Below are 11,533 nucleotides of genomic sequence, written 5' to 3' on the forward strand. Positions count from 1 at the left end.
TAGCAAGAGACTCCACAAAAAAATTGTTCGCGGAACAACTATTCCTTTGATACCAATTGGCAAAGCGTTAATAATGCTTGTGTATTTAATTAAACTTTGGCCGTTAAAGGAGCAATGCATTTGGCAGGAAGCAACAGGAATAGAAAACCAAACTCACACCCAAAGCGCAAAATGCATTTGTTGGAAAAAAAGAAGATATGGTGCAGAAAATTGCAAACAGAAAAAGTTTTCTCTTTGAGTGCCGGAAAAACTTTATCGATAAAATCAAAAATGTTCTCGGAACAACTATGGACTCGCTAAAAACAAAACTAATTAACGTTTGCAGCAATTTTTGTTAGCTGTGTTTTGTTTGCTACCAAAAACTCTGCTATTGAAAAATTAACGTGACTTTATGATTAAGATCACGAGTGGATAAGGTTTCCTTGTTTCCCCCGTGCCCAAAAAAATGAAGCAAAAAAACGAACAATGAACTTCTTCTTGGCCATTGATGAGTTGTTAGCGCGAAAAGTTCAATTGCTTTGAACACCAGCAACAACAACACCAACAAAGTGTTAAAGTTTTTATTCTCTTCGACAATCTTCGTAACATTTAGAAGAAGAACTTTTTCTACAATTTTGACAACGATGTCTGTCTTCTTCGTATGAGGAAAGTTTTATTCTCATTGCTGCTGATGTTGTAGTTGTTGTCGAAGCTTAAGTTTTATTTCATTTTTGATAATTGACGGGTTATTTGGTTAAATGCTTTTGGCCAAAAGTTTGTTATATTTTATTACCAACAATGGTTTGTGTGTCTTGTCTTGTCTTTTGCGCTAATGAACCCAGAGTCCAGGGCAGCATTGCTGTGTGAGTCATGTCAAGTAGTTGTGTAAGTAGTTGTTATTAACAATTACTTTGTTGCTAATTGCTTCAAATGAGAGTTGCTCAAGTGACAGATTAACAAGAAACTGTTGTCAAAAAAGAAGTTTCGCAACAAAAAGAAATTGGTGGATTTATACACAGAAAATATGGATTTTATTCCGTGGAAATTTATGGAAATGAATGCGTATGGAAATTATAATATTCCCGGTCCTAGGTGACAATTGTTTCGAATAAATAAAAGTTTTGAGTAAAAAATATGGCAGCACAAATTTGCTCGTTTTAACTGGGGAGTAAAACTTACTCGAAAAGTGTCAGCTTATATGGAGTTTAGTCTTCGTTCGGGCGGGGCCGATTTTATGATACCCTACACCACTTTACTAATTTAGTAGAGCTCCACATAACAATTAAAAGTTTTTATGGGAGAATTCAATCATACACGCTATGATTATAATTTTAATTTAAAGTTGAAAGGACAATATATGTATTGTATTTGGTGCAAAATTAATTTGAAATCAGATATAGATATATATGCGAGCTACATCCAAATCTGAACCGATCTCGATAAAATTTGGCAAAGTTATTTCTGAGCTGTATTTGATATATTTCCCTGAATATCATTGTTACGGAGTGCATATTACGACTGTGGGTAACAAATACAAAAAATCGGATAAACAATATATATGGGAGCTATAGCTATATCTGATGGGAGCTATAGCTATATCTGAACCGATCTTTACCAAATTTGGCATACTACCTTCTAGACTCAATTCGGCCGTATGTGCCAAATTCCATCCCATTTGGGCAAATATTACACGTTTGGTGCACAATAAAAGGTAAATCGGACGAAGATATATATGGGAGCTATATCTAAATTTTTACCGATTATCTCCAATTTCAATAGGGTTCGTCCTTGGGCCAAACAAATGTTGTTTGGAAAATTTCATCTCAATCGGATAATAAATGCGACCTGCATTTTTGTCACAAGAATACATGTACAGACGGACGGACGGACGGACGGACGGACAGACGGACGGACAGACGGACGGACAGACGAACAGACGGTCTGACATGCATAAATAAACTTAGAAAGTGATTCTATGGAGATCTTCAAAGGTAACTATGGGTCTATCTCGCTTCCTTCTCCATGTTACAAACAAATGCACAACGACATAATACCCTGACCACCTTGTGGTGTAGGGTATGAAAATATTATTTTTTTTTTGTTGATTTGTGTGCGCATGTGTGTGTTAAGGATAACTGAAGGAGAGGGGGCGATCGCGTCAAAATCAATAGGAAGAATCTACTTTTAATAAGTCGAGGTCTGCTACAGACTCGTCAACGTTCAGACGAAACGAGTGAACTTAGAAACTTGAAATTTTGAATTAGGGTCACTCTTGGCGTTAGGGTCACTGTGATGAGGCTGTAATTTTTATACCCTCCACCATAGAAGGGAGGGTATGTTAAGTTTGTCATTCCGTTTGTAACATCTCGAAATATATATTTCAGACCCCACAAAGTATATATATCCTTGATCACCATAAAATTTTATGTTGATTTAGGGATGCCCGTCCGTCTGTGGAAATCACTCTAGCTTCCGAACGAAGTGAAGTAGATTGAAAAAATTTTACTCAAATGTATATTATGTCTGCAGGACTTATAGTGTTGGAAATGGGTAGTAGGTCCACGTTTTGGTATAGCCCCCATATAATGGTAGCTCCCGATATTCGGTATTTTGATGAGTATAACGACATTATTCACCAGAATTGTTTCAAATGTCGTATTTGAAGTTCGTTGTCTGTGCAGGTCCACGTTTTATAACCCCCATGGTACCTCCCTATATTCGGTATTTCGATGTTTTTAGCGACATTATTCACCAGAATTTTTTTTAACTTTTGTATTTGAAGTTCGTAATGGATACTACAGCCTAAGACAGAAAATTGCCTGTGCAGGTCCACGATTTATAACCCCCAAGGTACCTCCCTATATTCGGTATTGTGATGATTTTAGCTACATTATAAACAGATTTTTTTTTTTCAAGTTTCGCATTTGAATATTACAACAGCTTATGACAAAATTTCCCTATGCTGGTCCACGTCGTCGTGTAGACCCGAATATACGGCTACATTCGGTATTTTTAAGATGTTAACAGAATTTTTAACAGATTTTTCTTTTTAAATTGCCAAAATTTGTACTGAATGGTGGAGGGTATTCAAAGTTCGGCCAGGTCGAACTTACAGCTTTTTTACTTGTTTACTCCCAGGAGTGCTCACTACGAGATTACGACCGAGTTTCACTCTTTACTCTGGGAAGATATCCAATTTTTTTCGCCCAAAGTGCAAGAGCTTGACTTGCATGCCACACAGCACGGGTAACAATGGACTTTTTGCGAGGCGAGTTCGGTGAACATTTTATTTGAAGTTTTTTGGGGCTATGGGAAAGCCCATTTCAATTGATTTGCTGCAAGACAACATTAAAGCACTGAAGTTGGAAAGATCATGCCAAAATTGGACTAAGCGGATGTTGTCCTGTATAAAATGGTTTCAAAGGCAATGTAATTATTTTTTATTTAATTAATTTATTATTAATATTTAATTTAATTATTTCTCAAGGCGATTGAGAAATAAAATGGACTAAACAACTAACCTCATTTCAATTACGTGGGGTATTAGAAAAAATTTGTTTTATTTTTGGTCCCTTTGGTCTCTGTTACAAATGAAAGCATTTTTCCAAGATTTCCACAATATTTCCCCGTAGCTTTGTCTAATAAAAAAGCTAATTTAATTAAATGAACTCAGGGAATGTAATCAGAATTTTTAACATTTTTAATGTTTATGGCTGCACAGATAAATTGTCCTGTTCGTGGCAGTCTTAACGACAAATGCAATGGCATTTTTTACGAGAAACAGAACTTTGCGTTACAGCGAAACATATTTTCTCAAGTTCCACACAGGGATGGGCAAATTCGTTTTGCACTCACAGCGAAATAGATTTCTGGGCTAGATTCTCAGGATAAACATGGCTTGGCGTTGCTGACAATATTTATCATAATTTCACACGAAGCCAAAGTCAAGTAATGTGCAGGATGTTACGTTATTTTTTATGAAAACGAAGAAGAAATAAAAACAAAATGCCAAAAATGCAATGACAACGAAATGTCACAACATGGATTATGACGATTTTTTATGGTTTCCAAAAGGCAACAAAAAAAAAAAACAAAATGCAATTGCAAGGACAACTGCTGTTTTAGCACGTTTTGTGGTCGGGGAAAAAATGAGTAGCTGAAACGCTGATGAAAAAACAAAAGAAAAAATTGCAAAGTAATAAAACTAAACGGAAAATGTAAAGTTTGTTGCCATTATGCCACGTTTTTTATGACGGTAGCTACTAACAAAACGAACAACAATAATAACTGCAATAATGCATTAAAAGCCAACCGTCTATGATTATTGCAATGTAAGCGCTGACACACCTTTCCATTCCTTGAGGTAGCAAAACAAAAAGTAACCACAAATGTGACACTTTTCCATCCATATTTACCCTTAACATATCAAAATGATGGATTTTTATTAGTTTTCCATAATATCCTTGAATGAATGAATTTCTTTTTATGGCATGGCATTCTTTCTTTAATTCAACTACCAAAACATACGTGGCAATAAACCATTAATCCTTAAAGAACAAAGTATAAACAAATTCATCCCCACCCCTTTTCCAGATGTTAGAAGATGTGTGCAAAAATGTATTCCGTTTAAAGAAAACAACCATAAAATTTGTAATGTTGCAATTATAAAATTGAAAGGATGATGGATAAAAGACATTATCATGAGTTTTTTGGGATGTATGGGATTTTAAGATTTTCGTTGCCTTTTTTTTTTTTTTTTTTGAGAGAGCAATTTAATGCTTTTGGTTGAAAATACATTTTTGAAAATAATTTTTATATTTCTCATTTTTGTAATTTTTTATCACATAGAGAAAAAATTAGTATACAGGGTTACCCATATTCGACGGACCCATCTGGCAACGCCATAACTTTTGACAGAGATTTCACATCGCTTAATGACATACCGCGTTTGAAGCGTCAGTACAAGCAGATTTTTACCATGAACCAATACACGCCACGCGAGTGCTCTGAAATAGTTGAAATTAACATTTAACAGAAGAAGTCAATTGTGAAAACTCAACGTGCTTTTAAAACATTAAAAAATGTGAGAAGTGCGCCTTCTAAGAACACCATTAAGCGTTTATACGAAAAGATTTCGACTGGTAAGATTTTCAACGTGGAAAAATATTGTTTAAAGAAAATTCGAACCTAATCATCAGTGACATCTTCACATAAAAAACTATATACAGGGTGAGAAAAAAACTACAACAAAGTCAAACGCCATAATGTTTATATTTTTTATACCCTGAGCCATATGACTAGAGAGGGTATATATCGCTCAACCGGAAACCTGAGATGAAAATGGAATTTATAAATTGGATATAAATGTTAGATTTTTTTGTAATTTTACCCATACCAATATTTTTGTTGTATTAGATGAAGCATGAAAATGGAACACTTCTGTCGACTATATCTGGTACCTCACGCATATGTTTACATTTTCTAAAAAATTATTACATATCTCATTTAAAGTGAACGAAGTTAACAATATAGTCCAAACCTGGGACGCCGCACTACATATATCATATTTATTTAGGTCCAATACGAAATGGACAATATTGGCCCATTCTTTGAAAACCCACTCCATAGAGGAGAGTTTGAATAATCATAACAGAAGTCAAAATATTTTTAAATAATCGAACATTGGCTGAGGGAATACATCTGTCGGCAAAACCGACTGATGTTTTCTAACTCGTTTTTTTTAAAGAAAGCAAAAAATGTCGGAAATAGCATCAAATTTTAGAATAAGTTTATATTTGTTCGAAGTTGTCAGCTTTGGCACGAATTATGGCCTTCAAACGCCCAATGAAGCCACACGCTGGGTATTTTGGCCCTTTCTTGGCGAAGCACTTGCTTGAGGTTATCGACACTTTGGTATATTTAGTGCCAACTTTGCTTTCCAAAATACTTCGGACACAATAGTCCAACGGATTTTAAAATATTGGTGGCCATTGTGCGCTGGAAATAAAGCGAGGAACCTCATTTTGCAAACATTCTTGCGTGGAGCGTACTAAGTGTGATGGTGCTGAGTTCTGTTGGAATGTCCAAGGTCTGCAGTCAAAATATTTGCGTGCCCAAGGCTTTAATACACCCTCCAGAATATTTTAGCGATAATATTCGGCATTTATTCTGATGCCACGGTCGATTAATACGAGCCCGAGAGCGACACACCACACCATCACCATGGCCTGCGCTTGAGTTCTGCTGGCCAACCGAGGGTGCACATTTTCAGCTGACCTCTTTGGCAAATAGACACGATCATTTTGTTTGTTTACAAACTGCTGGACAACGAATGTTTTTTCATCGTAGAAAACCAAATTCGGCAGTTCACCACCAAGCGAAGCAACTCTGTAAATTGTTTTAGTTTTTTTTTCTGTTGCGCGTAAGTTCTAGCACTTTTTGGAATTTCAATAGCTTTACCTTGAACTCAATTCTCAATATTTGCCGAATGGAATATAGCGATATGTTCAGCTCACGAGCCATTTTTCGGCACATTGAAACCCGCGTCAATCAAGTCGTTTCTTTACTTTTCGAACCATTTCTGTTGATGTTGCAGTTTTCTTCCGTCCACTTCTTGACGTTGGGCCAGCAGTAGCAGGATAACGAGACAAAAAAAAATTATTCACATTTAGTGCTCTAACGATAGCCACTTGTTTTTTTTTTTCAGCCAAATATAAAGAAATCACACTATCACGCTTGAATTCCATCACGAATAACTTTTTTTCTGGAAAATTCTCGCCAAAATGGTTTTTTACGCTTGTAAATGAGCTGTCACTGGCATAATTTTAACAGCTGTCGGACAAGTGGCTTAGAAATGACAGCAGTCTGAATTTGGTTCCAGTTTTTTCCTCTCACCCTGAATTTGTGATTTCGCCGAGATCAAAAATATTCGCGGTTTAGTGGATATTTTTGGTTTTTCTTATATTAAATTTGTGGTCTATTTTACCTCCCAAATATTGTCCGATGATCATTTAAATTGGTAGGCTTCTGCCCAGTTCTAAACTCTACACTCATGCTAAATTCCGCGTCAATAATTGCGACCTGTAGAGCTACTGCAAAATCAGGAAGGGTTTTTGGCCCAATCGAACTTATAATACCCCAACACATAGGGTTGTAGGATATAAAAATCGGGTGGGGTACCGTTTTATGGGGGCAATATCAAAGCATATACTTCTATGGCCCATTTTCAATACATAAGATTCGGCCATAAAATACTTAAAGAAAAAAATATTTTAAATTTTATATTAATTTTATAGATCTTTGGAAGCTACAGATGAATATTGGAGACTTTTACAGATGGATATTTAGACGGGCGGACTTTTCTAAATCGACATAGAATGTTTTGCTGTAGTCTAAAATGTGTTTTTTATGGGTTTTAAAAGGAATGACAAACCTAATGTATCCTCCATGGTATGGTGGAGGTTATAACATATTGTTCACAATTTTTATTGGTGTGAAGGTAAAATACATATTTTTGTGTGCATTATTTAATTATTATGAAATTAAGCCATAAAACTGACATTATTCACCGTAATTACCCTTAACATTGCCTTGTCCGCTACGCTACAATATACCCTATATGGTCATGCACAACGTACTATATTTCTGTGTAATACCCCTTCATTAAAAAATGTTTTTTTTTTTATTTTTAAAACAAAGCTATTTAAAAAACTCTTATTGTGGTAAATATTATTAATATATTTATAATTGTCATTTAAACAAAAATACACCTCAAACAATGATGGCTGCAACAATATTATGTAGTTGGTAAAGGCAATTTCATATTTTTATTATTATATCTAGATATAATGTGCATGCATCTCCTTTTCTCTCTTTTTGCGGAAGTGAAAAAGCTCAGACGTTTTTTCCATTGTTTTATTTATGACTTGTCGACGAAAGATGTATGACAAAGTTCCTTATTTTTTTTTATTATTTGTTTTTGTTTTAATTGCAGAAAAAACGACAATTCTCAACATCATTGTTGTTGTACTCAATGAATATTTGGAATGAGGCCAATGACGAGGGCTGGCTACCACAAAAGGGGATTCATTGATAGCTACCTCATGTGAACATATCAGAATAAAGTTTATATGGGAAATCGGAGGTGATGTTAGTCATGGTTTTTGAATAAGAGAAAAATAATAATAATTTATTTCTTGACCTTAGACAATAAAATCAGGATAAAATTTTTTCCTATCTAAAAATTATTTGTCCATTTTAATATTATTATTATTATTATGATTATTATTATTATGATTATTATTATTTTATTTTTTTTCCTATCTAAAAATTATTTGTCCATTTTAATATTATTATGTTTATTATTATTATTATGATTATTATTATTTTATTTTATTTATTTATTTATTTTTTTGGAAAAAGACTCTTATTTTTAAAATTGTAATTATAAACCTAATATCCCCCATATCATTGTACCCTCTTTTAATATCAAATAAAATAAAAAACATCAATTGAAATTTTTCTTTGTTTATAAAAATTTGTATTTTATTTGTGTCGTTTTTGTAATTGTATTATTATTTCTCATTCATATTAAAACTAAAATTCATATTAATAATAATAGAAACAAAAATTGATACAATTTTTGTTTGTTTAGGCGAAATCTTGGTTTTTTCCTTTGTTTAAAACTAAAATAATGCTTAAAAACTATATATTACATAATGTTTTAATTTTAATTTAAGTGGGGGCGGTGAGGGGGTGAAATTCAAAAATTTACAAAAAATAATCATTAAAGAAAAGACTTTCAATTTTTTACCATTACAAAAAAAAAAAAAAAAAATAAAACTCAGAAAAATAACAACGAAAATTCTTATCACAATCGCTTTGATGAGTTTTGGGAAAATATTTAAATTTATGGAGATATACAAAATAGAAGAAAATCAAAATTATTTATCAATTATCAGATAATCATGGGATTTTTCTAAAAATATTTGAAAAAAAAAGCTTTTTTTATATTGAATTTCGTTGTTTTAGCCGACGGGTTGTTTTCTTTTTGTGGTTTTGAAAATAATTTTCTTAAAATTGGTTTTTGTACTATGGCATCTTTGTTGGTAGGCTTGGCTGGCTGGCTGGATCTTTGAATTTCCCCCACTGCTTTTGGTTAGGTTTAGTAATGATGGGGTTGTTTATTTCTTGGATGATTTGTCTGACTGTTGGGCAGCACTGCTGCAGCTACGCCCCAATATGGATGGAGTGGCTTGAAGATATTGTCTCAACACATCATAGACCACCGAGGCCACATAACGCCAATGGGCCTCACGCATTGCCAAAATTTGTTGCTCCTGCTGACGGGCCTTACGCATTAGAGCGGCTTGATCGGGTATATAGAAAGCCACGGCCATTTTGCTGCTTTGGTTTGTTGTTCTTTGTTTTTTTTACAAATAAAAACTGATTTCTTTGAATTACACAATTTCTTGTAATTAGTTGTAGTCTTTTTCTTTTAGGCTTTGCACTTTGCTTTAAGTCTTTGTGGTATTTTTTTCTTTCGATTTCTTTATTTTTTTGATGATTCAATGTTTTTCTTGTAAAAAATCTCGTTTTATTTTTTCACAAATTATAAAATTTGAAATGTATGTCTTTTTTATCGAATTGCTTTGTTAGGAACGCACAACCTTTGGATTTGATGGTTGAATGGGAACTGATTTAATTGTGCAACTCAGAGCGCCTTTTATACGTTACTTGCTCTTTGTGCTCACACAAACTCTCAAAATCACCTACATTAAGGGTTTTTTACCGTAAAACTCATGCACTCTCGCTGTTGTGTGCAGTGTTGCCGTTTTGGGCGTTTCCGTCCAAATTTGGGCGGAAAAAAGATTAATTTTGTGGTTTGGGCGGATTTTGGGCGGATTTTTTCCATATTGAGTACAAATTTATTTTTCATTGTTTATTTTTAGGTAATTTAATTTTTTTTATTACTAACTGAATTTTATACTTTTTTTATTGAGATGAATCGTTTTTTATTTTATAGATTTTTGTTAAGTTTTTTTTTTAATAATATATATAATACATTAGGCTATAGTCGTGCGGGGCCGACCATGTGATACCCTACAACACTACAATATGTTAGAAGCCCCCTCATGTCCAAATCTATTTTGGAAGATTTCGCTTTTGAAATTGTCACGGAGCACTGCCCAGATATTACCCTTAGCATTTTGACCAGGGACATTCTCCGAATATTTATGCTCTCCGTCGTGCTGTTAGTTTTTGTGGTCCATTTTACGGCTAAATATATTCCAATGGTCATCCAAAATGCCAGAATTCTTCCCTGTGCTTGCCGATCTTCTCAGGCGTGTCGATTGTCTTCAATTGTGTGATCAGGAATTTTTTTTTTCTGTTTTTGGTTCATGTAAACCCCTAGATATTTTCCGATCATCTCTAAAAGCAAGAGGCCCCTCTGTGTCTCCGATATCCGTGTCTACGATATTTGGTCTACGAAATATTCGTCAACGAAATCAGCATTGTGTATCGCCTGTAAGTAATGTTGGTATTTTTTTACACAAAAGTAGTGGTCCATTCTACCCGCTGTCCTAAGCTCTAACTTCATGCGAAATTTCGTGTCCTTAGGTTTATATTTGGGACCTTTATAACGGCTGCAAAATCAAGAACATTTTGAATTGCTGGTCCATTTCAACCCCTAAATATATTGCGGACATCTTTGAAAACAATAGGCTAAGCCCTTCTGAGCCTAACCCTACCTTTGTGAAAAATTTCATGAGGATGGAACGATAATTGCAATCTGTATATAAATAATAACCCTAACCTGTGTCGTAAAGTGAAAAAAATATTACAAAACAAATACTTCAATATTATAAGTCAATTTTAAAAAAAAATAGCATGCGACAAAAATATGAAAAAATAAATAAAATGTCACAAAATACTACAAAATCTATATGAACATCATTATTGGTATCTTTTTATGTGATTTTTTAGTATTTATACTTTAATGCCCCAAGGGCATTCTAAATTGACAAAATTTGTCAAAATCGCTCAAGCCATTCTGAAGATATAAGCATTCTAGTTGACATCCCCTTCCTTTGTATATATACATTGTATATATTTCTCTATATATATCCGATATTTTTACTATCGGCATCTACGTAACGGTCAGAATTGACCTGTTCGTCTATTTGTGATTTCGCCGGCAGTAAACATATTCGCGGATTAATGGAAAAAATTGACTTTTATTCATCGCAAATGCTATGGTCTACTAAACCACTAAATATTACCCGATGACCATCAAAATTGGAAGGCTTCTGCCCAGTCCAAAGCTCTAGCCCCATGCTAAATTTCGATTGGTCTATGATTGTGACCTGTAGAGCAACTGCAAAATCAGGAAATTTTTCAGTTGTTGGTCCAATTTAACCCCTAAATATTATGCGATCATCTCCAAAAGAAGTAGGGTTCTATTCTGACCTTAACCCCAGCTACAGACGGACAGACGGACATACATAGCTAGATCGACTCAGCTCGGCGAGATAGGAAGATCCATATATACTTT

The 11,533-nt window shown here is 34.1% G+C and overlaps 1 protein-coding gene across 1 annotated transcript; it reads right to left on the bottom strand.

Moving 5' to 3' along the window:
- Window positions 1–8,537: 8,537 nt before the first annotated feature.
- LOC101889479 (cell death protein rpr) lies at window positions 8,538–9,669 on the bottom strand. The gene has a single exon (XM_005184247.4). It carries the CDS (start codon window positions 9,375–9,377, stop codon window positions 9,162–9,164), a length of 216 nt encoding a protein of 71 aa, XP_005184304.1. The 5' UTR covers window positions 9,378–9,669; the 3' UTR covers window positions 8,538–9,161.
- Window positions 9,670–11,533: the final 1,864 nt, after the last annotated feature.

Source organism: Musca domestica, unplaced genomic scaffold (genome assembly GCF_030504385.1).
Source record: "Musca domestica strain aabys unplaced genomic scaffold, Musca_domestica.polishedcontigs.V.1.1 27, whole genome shotgun sequence".
Classification (NCBI taxonomy): domain Eukaryota; kingdom Metazoa; phylum Arthropoda; class Insecta; order Diptera; family Muscidae; genus Musca; species Musca domestica.